The following is a 14,895-nucleotide window of genomic DNA, read 5'->3' as shown; positions in this document are numbered from 1 at the left end:
TAATAGAAACACATTCAACACTTATGCATTTTTGAATAAAGGATCCAAATTCCACAGCAAGAGCAAACTAAAAACAGTTGTTGATCCAACACTTCAATAAAATGTAAAACTTTTTACTTTCATGATCCATATAAAACCATGTCACAAAAACTTGCATAGTCATCAAAGGAATAATCACAGAGAAAAATACAAGGTTGTGAAGAAGAAGCGGAGAGTGGTAGTCATTGGAGATTCCCTGTTGAGAGGAACAGAGGCTGTTATCTTCAGGCGGATATAACTCCAAGAGAAATGTGTTGTTGTCTTGTAGGTGCAAAAATCAAAAATGTGTTCCACAGAATATTAGGACTCTTCAGACGTACTGATGTCTAAAAAGACTATCTAATACATGTGGGTACAAATAATACCGAAAGAAAGGACTTGAAAACCATCTGCAGAGACTTTGAAGACTAGGGCAAGAAAGTGAAAGAACTGGGAGCACAGGTGGTCTTCTCATCCATCCTCCCAGTGGATGGCCATGGAACAAGATTGTGGAACAAGTTCCTATTGGATAACAACTGGCTACGTCGGTGGTGCCTTCAGCAAGGATTTGGATTTCTGAATCCCAGAGTGAATTACCTATACAATGACTACATGCTAGAGATGGGGTGCACCTCATCAGGACTGTAAAACACATATTTGGAAGTCACCTTGCTACACTCATCATTAGAGCTTTAATCTAGAACATTGTGTGAAAGGAAGCAAAAGGCCAGGGAAAGCCATACAGCGAACAAATACTATTGAGAACTCTGCTATTAGAAGTGGAAAGGAAGAACAAAAACCCCAAAAAATCATAATGAAACTATTGGAGAAAGAGAAATCGATCACAAACTAAGATGTTTCTGTACAAAGACACAGGGCATGGGCAACAAACAATAAGAATTGGAGCTACTAACGCAAGAAAAGAAATATGATTTAATTGGCATAACTGAAAATTGGTGGGATGATACACATGATTGGAATACAAGGCTAAAGGATACAACTTATTTGCAAGAAGTAGACTTAACCCCATAGTGACACAGCCAAATTTTTTAAAAATCTGACCAGTGTCAATTTATGTGGTAATAACTCTGGAACGCTTCCATAAATTCCAGTGATTTTAAGACTCTTTTTTTCGTGACACATTGTACTTTATGGTAATGGTAAATTTAATTTTATATGTTTTGTGTTTGTTTATAAAAAAAAAATCAGAAATTTGACAAAAATGTAAAAAAATTAGCAATTTTCATACTTTGATTATTCCTTTAAGTCAGATAGTCATACCATAGCAAAACCTTAAATAATAATTACCACATGTCTGCTTTACATCAGCACCATTTGTAAAATTGTATTTTATTTTGTTAGCATTTTAGGAGCTTCAAAAATGTAGCAGTCGTTTTTCATTTTTTCATGGAAATTTACAAAATGATTATTTATAGGGACCTATCCAGGTTTGAAGGAACTTTAGGGGTCCTATATATTGGAAAAGCCCCAAAAGTGAAAACAGCACCCCCTGACTTACTGAAAACTGCTGTCAGGTAGTTTATTAACCCTTCATGTGCTTTTCAGGAATTAATACAAAGTGGCATGATAGGAATGAAAAAATTTATTTTTACTTCCTAAATGTCGCTGACTTCTGAACAGGTCATTGTAGTCAGCAGACTCTTAAGGGTATGTGCACACGTTGCAGATTTGGCTGCGGATTTGGCTGAATCTGTAGGTAAAATGACCTGCGGATTTAGCGCAGATTTCCTGCGGATTTCACCTGAGTTTTTACACCTGCGGATTCCTATAATGGAAGAGGTGTAAAAACGCTGCGGATTCCGCACAAAGAATTGCGGAAAATAAACCAGAGCAAATCTGCGCAGAATTTTCAGCAGCATGTGCACAACGGATTTAGTTTTCCATAGGTTTACATGGTACTGTACACCGCATGAAAAACTGCTGCGGATCCGCAGCCAAATCCGCAACATGTGCACATATCGTAAGGCCACTATTTGGTCATGAACTGCCATGGCAAACATCAAGACCACATGAAGTAATTATCCCACTCTATTCCTTCTTGGTCAGACCTCATCTAAAATACTGTGTCCAGTTCTGGGCACCACATTTTAAAAGAGACATGAACAAACTGGAGCAAGTTCAGAGAAGAGCAGCCAAAATGGTGTCACGTGTGCAAACAGTGTCCTATGAGGAACGGTGAGGCCACGTTCACACAGTGCGGATTCTCCCGCGGATCCGCAACAGATTTGCCGCTGCGGATCCGCTGCAGATCCGTAAGTCATGTACAGTACAATGTTAGGCAATGGAAATTAAAAACTGCTGTGCACATGCTGCGGAAAAATCTGCGCGGATTAGCTGCGTTGGTTTTTCCGCAGCATGTCAATTCTTTGGGCGGATCTGCAGCATTTCTGCACCCATTGACTTGCATTGATCTGCAGCAAAACCGCCGGTCTCAAAAAGATCTGCGGCTTTGCTGCGGATGAAACGCTGCAGATTGGGAGGGGGGGAAGAGTGTGGGCGGTAACTGTGTGCGTGTATGTGTGTGCGGGCTATGTGTGTGTGCGGGGGTCTGCGGGGCTCATCGGACTGTCGGGGGGGGGGGTGTGTGCGTGGGGTTACCGGGGCTGTGCGGGGCTCATCGGGCTGTCGGGGGGGTGTGTGCGGGGGGTTACCGGGGCTGTGCGGGGCTCATCAGGCTGTCGGGGGTCTGTGCGGGGCTCATCGGGCTGTCGGGGGTCTGTGCGGGGCTCATCGGGCTGTCGGGGGTCTTGCGGGGGGGGCTGCGGGGCTGTTCGTAGGTCATTGGTCTGTCCGGCTGGGGGGGGCTGCGGTGCTGTGTGTGTGTGTGTGTGTGTGTGTGTGTGTATGCAGGCATCGTCCGATGGGACTACAAGTCCCATCGGGCTGTGCCTGCTAGCCTGACAGTGAGTGACACATTAGCCAATGATGGGACAGTAGTAGTCCCATCATCCGGCTAATGTGTTGAATGTAAAAAAAAAACATACAACATATAGCATACAGATCATAGAACACTTAACATACAGAACATATAACATACAGAACATACATATAAGATACAGAACATACAACATATAACATACAGAACATACATATAAGATACAGTGCTGTGCAAATTAATTGGGACAAAGCATTTTTTTAAGTAAAATCGTAAGTTGGTTACCAGTCAGTGATTCAAACCAGTTTTGACTGCTTTGAACAGGTGTGAGTGCCTGTTCAAAGCAGTTAAAACTGGTTTGAATCACTGAGTAACCAACTTACGATTTTACTTAAAAAAAATGCTTTGTCCCAATTAATTTGCACAGCACTGTACAGAACATATAACATACAGAACATACATATAACATACAGAACATGCATATAACATACAACATATAAGATACAGAACATACAACATATAACATACAGCACATAACATAGAGTTCGTACTCGCTGCACACACCTAATTCCCCGAAGCCATCGATTTCCTGTAATAAAGATAAAATAATAAACCAACCTATAATCACCTCTCCGCCGTAGTCCAATTAATATCGAGGGTCCCACGACAATCTCCCGTGGAGAGCTGCCACATCAGCTGATACGACCGCTCTCCAGGGGCTCCAGCACTGAAATGACAGGAGGACGTAATCGTCCGCTGTGTATCCCTCCGCCGGGAAAGAGGTCCCGCAACCCTAGCCCTAACCCTAATTCTCACGCAGCAGTGCTGTAAAGGGAGACTCTGAACTCGGGTAACCTCAGTGATGGACTGCAGGAGGCATTGTCTCCTGTCAGTTCATCACTGGGAGGCCCCATAGAGCAGTGACCTCACCTGATGTCACTGTTCTATTGGAGAGATCGTCGTGGGACACTCGTTATTAATTGGACTGTGTCGGACAGGGAGTATACGGTTGGTTTATTATTTTTAGTTTTTTTCTAGGAGATGAGGGCGTCGCTTGGATCTGGGCATGCAATAAAAATATGAAAACCGTGTTGAGTTTTATTTCACTAAAAGGCTTTATTCTTATGTGTGTGTTTTTTTTTAACCCTTTATTAATATAACAATAATGGATCAGTGTCTTATTGACGCCTCTCCATTATTAACCGGGCTTAATGTCACCTTCCATTAGCAAGGTGACATTAACCCCTTATATTACCCTGTATGCCACCGCTACACGGGAGTGGGAAGAGAGGGGCTAAGTGCCAGAATTGGCGCATCTTATAGCTTACAGCTGTCTGCGTAGCCTTTCTGGCTATAAAATATAGGGGGACCCCACGTCATTTTTTTTTTGGGGGGGGGGGTCCCCTACTTTAATAGCCAGTTAAGGCTATGCAGACAGCTGCGGGCTGATATTCATAGCCTGGGAAGGGGCCATGGGTTTTACCCCCTTCCCAGGCTACAAATATTGGCCCCCGGTCATCGGCTTTCCCCCTCTGGCGCAGAAAATTGCGCGGGAGGCCACCATTTTTTTAAAAAAATATATATGGCTATATATCTATAGATACATCTATGGAAATATCTATAGAAATATCTATGGAAATATCTATAGAAATATCTATGGATATATCTATAGATAGATAAACATGGGATAGATATATCCATATATCTATCTATCTGTGAGTGTAATGGAGTGTGGGTTGGACAAATGTAAATGAGGAGGCTGGACAGAAATGACATCACAATTTTTTTTTTTTTTTTTTTTGTTAAATAACATATCTTTATGTAGCTTACAAAAATGCATACAATTCCGTAGGCAAAACCGTACTGAAAAACCGCATCAAAACCGCACCTGCATTTTCTGCCAAGAGCTGCGGTTTTTATGCGGAAAAATCCGGAGGAGAATCCGCACTGTGTGAACATACCCTTAGAGGATTTGGGAATGTTTAGTTTGCAAAAGAGAAGACTGAGAGGAGACCTAATAGCTGTCTACAAATAACTCAAGGGCTGTCACTCTGTAGAGGGAACAGCTTTATTCTCATTTGTGCAAGGAAAGACTAGAAGCAATGGGATGAAACTGAATGGGAGGAGACACAGATTTGATATTAGAAAAAACGTTTTGATAGTGAGGTTGATTTTACAAGTGAACAGGCTGCCACTAGAAGTGGTGAGTGCTCCTTCAATGGAAGTCTTCAATCAGAGGCTGGACAGACATTTGTCTGGGATGATTTAGTGAATCCTTCATTGAGCAGGGGGTTGGACCAGATGACCCAAGAGGTCCCTTCCAACTCTACCATTCTATGACTTAAGAAGTTGGATGACTTTTAAACATGTAGATATTAAAAACAGCTTCCTGTGTAGGGAAGGTGACCTGACGGACGGACGTGTCAGAATAGAGAAAGATGGGTTTGCACAGTTTAGACAGGTGTCAGTTATTACAGTGGGGAAACAGCTAGGAAAGTGTAGTGGACGTGCAGTACCTTGGGTTGACCATGAGATGGCAGGGAGGAGTGTGAGCAAAGGACTTGACATCAGCTTAGGGTTTTAGAAACCGTTGGTCATGGGGGGCGGAGCTACAGTGACAGGGGACTGGGAGAGATATAAATACTGAGGGAGGGTTCCAGAAGGTTCCAGTCCCCAGGGGGAGCCCAAGTGACAGGAGTACTATGACAGTCTGTGCACTCTGAGGAAAACTAAACCAGGGGGACTGAGGAGAGAGAACGTCAGGGGGGGTGGTCCTGACAGGAAAGTACCGCAGAATAGACGAGGCGACGAGGTAAAGCATACCGTACTGAAAGAGACTACTGTCCAGTGAGAGTACTGTTGGTTACAGGCCTAGGGCGGCCACAGTGACGGACCTGACAGGAGTGTCAACGAGTGAAGAGGGGACGGTGTATACATACACGTCCCCAGTGTGAAGTGCAGGAAGCGGCTCTGGAAACGGAGGGCCGACAAGTAAAGCGAAGTAAAGTGTATTGCATTGAAGTGCGGTGTACTGCGGAGGCCGTCAAGTGGGCGGCCAGAGAACAGAGCTTGGACCTGTTGTACCCGATATTTTTCCTCCATCGTGTCTCTGTTACATCTCTGCGCGGTATAAAGAGGGACCCCCCCCCCCCAGCTCGGCCCACCTCTACACCTGTTTATAGAGTCTCCTGGATTAATTCCATGGATTTTTAGCAGCAGCACACAGGAGCCACTTTATCTCTCCCTTGGCATTTATGTCGAAACTGTGGTATAGGAATCTTACTGTCATCTTTTCTTTTTCCAGCATATGATGAAGATAAGTTATGACGTGGTGAAGCGCTGGATTAATGAAGCTCAGGAGGCTGCATCTAGTGACAACATCATGGTCCAGGTATTTTTTTCCCTAAATCATTTACTGCTGTGTGTTTATTTCTGAGATTTTCTACTTTGCCACCTGTAATTTCTTGATGCTTCTTTAGGAGATCCAGCTAATTGGCATCTCCACCTCTTCTGCAAGGCTAGAGCACAATTTAGTGTCGATCTGCCAGTTAATAGCTTTGAAAAGGGGAGTAACTTGATCACTGGTGACATTTTCAGGTGGAAAAATGTTTTCCTTTCTACAATTTTTACACAAGATTCTGAAAATTAAAAGCCACACTTGCTTACACAGACTCGTCAAATGTAACTGACGGTAACAACTAAAACTCACCTCTCCTTGGAGTAAATCTTGCTTTCCATATCCGACATTCATGGTCTGAGGACAAACCACGATGTCTGTACTGGCCGCAGTCTTTTGACCCATCTCTGCAGCCAAATGGGCATGTATAAAGCTTTTCAGTTGGGGTTACTAGACCCTGGTTCAGACATTGTGGTGCATACTGGGGCCGAGCATGTTGTAGGTGTGCTCCAGTCCTCTTTTTTATGATCTTACTATTGTCAGTGGGCACTGAGCATATATATATTTTTCTATCTCTTTTCCTGCAGAATTTAGGCAAGATGATTCATCTATAAAAGATCGATTTACTTTTATGTATTTTTTTAATGTTAAAGATTCAATGCCCCTGTTCAAGGTTTTAATATTTCCTTAGATGTAGCCATTAAGGATGAGCGGACCCGTGAATGTTCAATTTTGTCGGGTTCGACCGGACTTTTGACCAAAGTTGGGTTGAGGTAGCAGAATTCTACCCAAACCCCATAGAAGTCAATGAGAACCCGAACTTTGGTGCTGTAAAATGGTTGTAGTTAGGGTTCTCTCTCTCCCGTAACTTCTAACTCCGAAACAGACTTCAGTGCTGAACACCGAACACTTGACTTCTCACGGGACACTAGATGTTTGGTACGAACCCTGAATTTCTCCTTCGCCTCATTGTGGGACACAGGACCATGGTTGTATGCTGCTGCCACTAGGAGGCGGACACTAAGTGAAAACAAAAAAAGTTAGCTCCTCCTCTACAGTATCCACCTACCACTGGCTCCAGCTTGAACCAGTTCTTGCTTAGTGTCAGTAGGAGGCACATGGGTCTGGTCTTCAGACCATTTTTTATTTTTATTCTATTTTGTTACTATTTTTACAGTTTTTTTCCATGGATTACAGGGGTGACGGATCCTTTCAAGGGTCCGATCTCCCCAAACCAACAACAGGCGGGAACGTGGAGTACCCCCTCCTGCAACGTGCAAGCCATGCCTGAGCTTTCTTTATCGCCTTATTGGGGGACACAGAATACCATGGGTGTATGCTGCTGCTGCTAGGAGGCTGACACTATGCAAAACAAGAAAATTAGCTCCTCCCCGGCAGTATACACCCACCGACAGGCACCAAGCACCTCAGTTTGTGCTTAGTGTCTGTAGGAGGTGGACCGGGATCTCCCCAGATCCGCATCTAACCATTTTCTTTTATGTTTTGTGTGTGTGTATTAATCTTTTCCCATTTATTTTCCAGATTCTACACCGGGAAACGGGGTAAATGTTCACCCTGCTTTCCCATATCATGCGGCTGAGCGAGCAATGTGGTGTTACCCACATCGCAACTCTCAGGACCGCAGGCAGGACCCTTTCCCTATCACCCTCGGGTGCTACGGGCTGGCTTCAGGTGGCGGGTCCTAGCCAATTCCCCTCCTCACCCCTCTCCCGGGAAAGGGCTGAGAGGAAGACGGCGGTCACCGGCGGTGACTATCCCTTGCAGGCAGAAGGGTTTGGCGCCGTCTTCTGCACTATCCAGATAGAGTGCGGGGCAGAGGACATTCATTCCCAGCGGCACCCACTCATCGCGGGCCCCTGTGGTCATCCTCTTCAGGCATGTGGACGTCAGGTAAGCGCTACCATACAGTCTGGTAGCAGAGTCTGCTTTGAATTTCCCGCCCATTCTATGCAGCCGCGCGCCTCTCTGCAGCCACGCGCCTCCCAGCTCTCACGCCGGGTACCCTTCCCTGAAGCAGCAGGCAGCGGGGCCTCTCTCCCTTACCTCCCTCATCTACCGCGGCGTCACGGGCTCATCGCGCCAGGATCAGGGCTGCGGGGGCAGAAAACGGCGCGGCGCTGATTTTTTACTTTCACTTTCGGTCTGCTCCGGTGCGTGCCCGCTGCAGAACGCGCGCTTTGTTGGCGCCATTCCTCAGTCCGTCACGGGACTGCGTTCTGTCTCCTTATGACCCGCCCCCCCCCCCCCTCGCAGGTCTCAGCCACTCGCGCAGCGCTGCCGCCCAGCACCGCCCATCTCTAAGGTCCTGCACCTCCCTGATTCCTCGTGTGACACATGCCAGGGATCTCAGCTTGGGGGACACTTCTGCTGTTCTGCTCCACATCAGATAACGGTGCTGGCGACGGTAGGCTCTTATTTTTTTCTGAACCCCTAATTTCAGCCCCCGCGGCAGTACTCCCTATTCAGATACTGGCTGCAGTAATTCTGCAGTCCTTGCATATGTCCTACTCTGCAGGGGCTCCTTACCCTAGATCCATCGCTACCCACTTCGCCTGCGTGCACTGCAAAGAGAAGCGGGCGTCAGGGCAGTTGTCTCCCTTCTGCCCGTCCGGCAGTCCTTCCGTGATGTCTGCCCCACCGGAGCACCCCGAGTCCCGGGATGAGCGCACCCCTCCTCCTCCAGAGTGGGCTGCCGCAATGTCTCTCAGTCCCTGGTCCAGGTCTTGGAACGTCTTACGCAGCCACCTGTGCTCCGACCGCCTCTCACGGTGAGTCGTCTGCACCTGACCGCGACCTCCACAGGGACAGGCCGGATAGGATTGCTAGGAAGCGCGTTATTTCTAGCTCGTCTTCCAGCTCGCAAGGTCCGTCCGCTCTACCCAGGCTGCTTTTCTCGTATCCCTCGTCAGAAAACGACGGGATCTGACTCAGACGCAGATAACATGTTCAAGTCTCAGAACATGGTCGATAGTCTCTTATCGGCCATTTTCAAATCGCTCGAAATAAAGGACGATAAAGCTCCTCTTCAGGACGGCGCCGTCCCCTTTAAACGAGCAAAACCTTCCTCCCGAAACTTTCCTAATCACAAGGAATTCGAGACCATTTTATCCAAACACTGGGAGCCCCCTGAGAAGCACTTCTCAGGCTGCAGGTACTTAGACGTCCTGTATCCATTCGATGCGGACCTTCTTACAAAATGGACGAAAGCTCCCGAAGTGGGCCCACCAGTTCCTCGTCTATCCTCTTTGAAGCATCTAGCGCCTCTTTCTGCCCAATTTTTTTGCTTCTGCCTGGGTGGCAAATGTCATTTCAACTTGGGCAGAAATTCTTCGCAGGGGCATTCTGTCGGCTGCCCCTCAGGACGAGTTGGAAGTTCTGGCAGACCAAATTAAGCATGCGGGTAAATACCTTTTGGCCGGTGGCGTAGCAAGGGCTAACAGCAATATAGTGGCTGTACGCCGAGGACTTTGGTGAAAGTCATGGAATGCGCATACCACTTCTAAAAAGTCGCTCACCAGTCTGCCCTTCCATGGTTCTTGGCTCTTTCGGGCCAAGCTGGATCAGATAATTTCCGATGCCACTGGAGGTAAAAGTACTTCGCTTCCCCAGTCTCGACAAAACGTCCTTTCCACAGAAGGGGGTTTCGACCATTCAGGCCCTTTCGTCCCTTCTCTGCCACGGAGAGAGCCACTCAACAGGATCGGCCGCCTGCCACCAGGGAGCGGGATCAGAGGAAACCTTCCTACAAACCCACTCCTCGCTGGTGATCTAGAGGACAATATTCCAGATCTGCAGGAGCCAATTCCGGCAGATTTTCGTCTAAGTGACGGGTCACCCCCACCTGGAATTTCTTCCAGGGTGGGAGGCAGACTTTCCTTTTTCGCGGATGCTTGGCTGTCCGTTGTCGACGACGCTTGGGTCTGAGAACTCGTCGCATCCGGATACAAAATCGAATTTGCTTCACTCCCGAACAGACGGTTTTTCCGGTCTCGGCCTCCGCGACAGCGGGCCCAGATTCCGGGTTTTCTGCAGGCCATTTCCTCCCTTCTTTCCGCCGGAGTCATTGTTCCCGTTCCCTCAGACGAACGGTTTTCCGGGTTCTACTCCAATCTCTTTGTAGTCCCGAAGAAAGACCTCTCTCTTCGTCCTATTCTGGACCTCAAATTGCTCAATCGCCACGTGAAGATTCTTCATTTCAGGATGGAGTCTCTTCGGTCGGTGATTGCTTCCATGGAGCCCGGGGAATTTCTCTGCTCGGTGGACATTCGGGATGCCTATCTGCACATTCCAATTTGTGTGCAACATCAGAAGTATCTTCGATTTGCGTTTCAGGGAGACCACTTTCAGTTCACAGCTCTTCCTTTCGGCCTGGCTTCAGCGCCCCGGGTTTGCACGAAGGTGATGGCGACCGTCATGGCCATCCTTCGCTCCAGAGGGATCCTCATCATCCCTTATCTGGACGATCTTTTGATCAAGGGTTCGTCTCGCCAGGACTGTCTCCGGAGCCTTCAGATAACCCTAGACACTCTCAGCCGCCTAGGTTGGCTGGTCAACAAGGAGAAGTCCATTCTGATCCCCACCCAGCGTCTGACCTTTCTGGGTATGGAATTCCACACGGAGCTAGCCCGTGTTTTTCTTCCAAAGGAAAAATTTACAACTCTGTCCAAGGGCATCAGAACTCTCAAGAGGCCTGCTCCCATTCCCATTCGGTTCTGCATGAAGGTCCTGGGGAAGATGGTGGCCTCCATGGAAGCAGTGCCCTTTGCGCAGTTTCATCTTCGCCCCCACCAGCTGTCTCTGCTTTCAGCCTGGGACAAGACCACGATGTCCTTGGACCGTCCTATTCGGCTTCCTCTCAGAGTGAGGCAGTCTCTCACTTGGTGGCTACGGCCAGCGTCAGTTCTCCAAGGGAGGTCCTTCCTTCCGCCTCAGTGGCAAGTCATCACCACCGATGCGAGCCTTCTAGGATGGGGAGCCGTGTTCCATCAGAAAGCGGCCCAAGGCCGCTGGAAGCCACAGGAGTCTCTCCTCCCAATCAATCTTTTGGAGATCAGGGCAATTTTCCTGGCCCTTCTTCATTGGCAGCCCCTCCTCTCCGGCAAGCCGGTCCGTATTCAGTCGGACAACGCCACGGCCATGGCGTACATAAACCATCAGGGGGGCACGCGCAGCAAACAAGTAATGTCAGAAGTGGCCAAGATATTATGCTGGGCAGAACGTTACGTTCCGACAATCTCCGCCGTCCATATTCCAGGGGTGGAAAATTGGGCAGCCGTTTTTCTGAGTCGCCAGGGCCTAGCGTCCGGCGAATGGTCCCTGCACCCCGCGGTTTTCTCTCAGATATGCGACCGTTGGGGCACCCCGGATGTCGATCTCATGGCATCTCGGATGAACCACAAGGTGCCGGAGTTCGTAGCCAGGTCCAGGGACCCTCTAGCCGTCGCGTGCGATGCACTGGTGACTCCTTGGTCCCAGTTTCAACTTCCGTATCTGTTCCCGCCTCTGGCATTGATCCCTCGGGTGGTCAAAAAGATAAAATCGGAAGGCGTACCAGTGATTCTAGTCTTCCAGATTGGCCAAGACGGCCTTGGTACGCGGAACTGGTCAACATGCTCGCGGACGTTCCCTGGAGGCTTCCGGACCGTCCAGACCTTCTCTCGCCAGGCCCCCTTTACCACGAGAATTCTCAGTCTCTGAGTTTGACGGCATGGCCGTTGCGACCGCAATTCTGAAGGAATCAGGTCTGTCCAGTCAGGTTATTCAAACTATGATCTGAGCCAGGAAACCAGCCTCTTCCCACATTTACTATAGGTACTGGAAGGCTTTTTTCCGTTGGTGCAATGATAAGAGTCTTCCCAATGTCTTTTTCTATCCCGTCTATCCTGGGGTTTCTTCAGTCTGGGTTAGACGCGGGTCTGTCCCTCAGTACGCTCAAGGGCCAGGTTTCCGCTCTCTCTATCCTCTTCCAAAGAGAGCTAGCTTCTCTACCACAGGTCAAAACCTTTCTACAAGGGGTTTCCCACGTGGCTCCTCCTCATCATTCGCCAATAGACCCGTGGGATCTCAACCTCGTCCTTAGCGCGCTCCAGAAGGCGCCGTTCGAGCCTCTCCAGGACATTCCTTTGTTCCTTCTCTCTTGGAAGGTCACCTCTTTGATCGCCATTTCATCCATCAGAAGAGTTTCTGAATTGGCGGCCTTGTCATGTCGTTCCCCTTACCTCATTCTACATCAGGACAAAGCCGTCCTCAGGCCCGTTCCTTCTTTTCTTCCAAAGGTGGTTTCCGCTTTCCATATCAATGAGGATATCGTCCTCCCTTCTTTTTGTCCGGCTCCATCTCATCCTCTTGAGAAGTCTCTCCACAAACTGGACGTAGTTGGAGCCCTGCGTGTCTATCCTGCCAGGACCTCTTCCTTTCGTCTGTCCGATTCCTTGCTGATCATCTCGGAAGGTCGCCAGAAGGGCCTTCCGGCTTCCAAATCCACGATCGCTCGCTGGATTCGTTCTACCATTCTGGAAGCGTATCGTCTTCAGGATAAGCGGCCCCCTCCGGGAGTAAGAGCTCATTCCACCCGGGCTGTGGCGGCTTCGTGGGCTGCTCGTCACCAGGCCTCGGCCATGCAAATTTGCAAGGCTGCAACCTGGTCATCTTTTGCACACCTTCACGAGGTTCTACAGGGTTCATACCCAGGCTTCGTCTGATGCTGTGGTTGGTAGGAAGGTTCTGCAGGCGGCGGTGGCTCACCAGCCGACCTGAGCCTTTCGGTTTCTTTCGTTCCTTTTTGCTGTTCCCACCCTTGGGACTGCTTTGGGACGTCCCATGGTATTCTGTGTCCCCTAATAAGGCGATAAAGAAAGATGGATTTTTGGTTCTTACCGTAAAATCTCTTTCTTGGAGCCTTCATTGGGGGACACAGCACCCTCCCTGTTTACGTTGTACCGTGTTGGGTCTTTGAGTCCCTTGTTGGGTTGGTACATATGGTTTGAGTTTTTCTCGTTGCTTCTCCTACTGCTTTTTCACCAACTGAGGTGCTTGGTGCCTGTCGGTGGGTGTATACTGCCGGGGAGGAGCTAATTTTCTTGTTTTGCATAGTGTCAGCCTCCTAGCAGCAGCAGCATACACCCATGGTATTCTGTGTCCCCCAATGAAGGCTCCAAGAAAGAGATTTTACGGTAAGAACCAAAAATCCATCTTTTTTAGGGCCAAAGGGTCCCTTCTGGGCACCTTTCTCCCTGCGCCAGCAACAGACGGGAACATGGAGTGTCGCCTCCATGTACCCCTTTCTGAAGCCAGGTTTACAGCCGGACAACAGCCCTGTCTCATCCTACGAGATTGAACCCCTTGGATATACAGAGGCCCTCATGGCGTCTGTGCAGCCCCCACTGAATCGCCACTGACTGAACAGTAGCGATGAATGGAAGGCGAATGGTCCCTCTCCACCTCCCTGTCAAAGGGATGATGGATTGAGGTTTCCCTGCACCGTTCATAATTCGGCTAACCTGAAGGCGGGAGCGCTTCTCAGTCCAGGTCCTGCGGCGGTCTCCAGACCGGGTCGCATACCATCGGTAAGTGTGGGCCCGGAACGTGGTATGGCAGATGCAGCGGCCCTGGCGGTGGGGTCCGGCACCAGCGTCGGAAGCGCTTGGGCCACAGACCCCCTCCCTCTACCCCGGATGCTCTCTGGCCGGCATGGAAAAAATTTAGACCCCGGCTTGGGCCTACTTTAAAGAAACTCCGGCCCCTGTCATGACGCCGCAGTGGTGCTCCGCCCCTCTTTCCTAAGTTTGTGGCGCCAACTCCGCCCTCCTCTGTGCACGTCTCCCTCCATGCGAGACTTCCTCCGACAAGTCTCGGTGGCCATCTTTCTTCGCCAGCCGCATCCAGGGGGAAATAGCGCTGTCACCGCCTACCAAGTGTCTCATACGGCGAGACTTCCTGAACTCTGTGACCCCTTGTCACTGAAGCGCAGTCATCCGCGGCGGCTCCTTGCCGGGACGCGCACCGCCGGTGAGTGAATCGGGTAACGTTCCGGCTGGCTGCAAATTTAGCCCCCTGCTTGGGCCAATTCATGGAGGCTCCGCCCACTGGATGACATCACACCTAGTGCTCCGCCCCCCAAATGGGCGCTTCTCGCTCACTGCGAGACTTTCGGCCTCTGCAATCCCGGGGGCCATCTTTGTCAACCCGGATTTCTCTCTCATGCCTGAACGCTGAGCAGATCCCGGCGGCGCTTTAAGGGGCACATCGACAAGTAGTGGAAGCAACTGGTGCTTTGTAACATGGGGTCCGTGCACCCATCGGCAGCACATATACTGAAATTAGAACGACACAGAGAAAATTAGCATAGCCCCTGCGCAAGGATGACATGCAAAATCGTATATTTACTTAGGACCTGCAGCACCCACGGGCAACAGTCCTAGCTAAGTTCTCTGAACCTGCGGCAGACATGTCATATACAGTATCAGCTGCATCAAGTGGTCTCTCCACCGCACATACCTTTGTGTGCGGCTGGATCCAGGGATCATGGAGGTGTCACGCAGATGAATGGGCTAAATGATGTGCC

General features: G+C 49.2%; 1 protein-coding gene and 1 pseudogene across 1 annotated transcript in view; both read left to right on the top strand.

The window, feature by feature from the left end:
• COPG2 (COPI coat complex subunit gamma 2) overlaps positions 1 to 14,895 on the top strand; it is a 147,797-nt gene that overhangs the window by 46,387 nt on the left and 86,515 nt on the right. The window contains exon 8 of the mRNA XM_073580979.1: positions 6,219 to 6,305. Within this exon, the coding sequence (XP_073437080.1) occupies positions 6,219 to 6,305 (87 nt within the window). The remainder of the gene's footprint in view (positions 1 to 6,218; positions 6,306 to 14,895) is intronic.
• Positions 14,621 to 14,719, top strand: LOC141095114 (U6 spliceosomal RNA; annotated as a pseudogene).

The sequence above is a fragment of the Dendrobates tinctorius genome, unplaced genomic scaffold (assembly GCF_039654945.1).
Source record: "Dendrobates tinctorius isolate UK_male_01 unplaced genomic scaffold, ASM3965494v1 ptg000066l, whole genome shotgun sequence".
Taxonomy (NCBI): Eukaryota; Metazoa; Chordata; class Amphibia; order Anura; family Dendrobatidae; genus Dendrobates; species Dendrobates tinctorius.
This window is presented reverse-complemented; position numbering and strand designations above follow the sequence as displayed.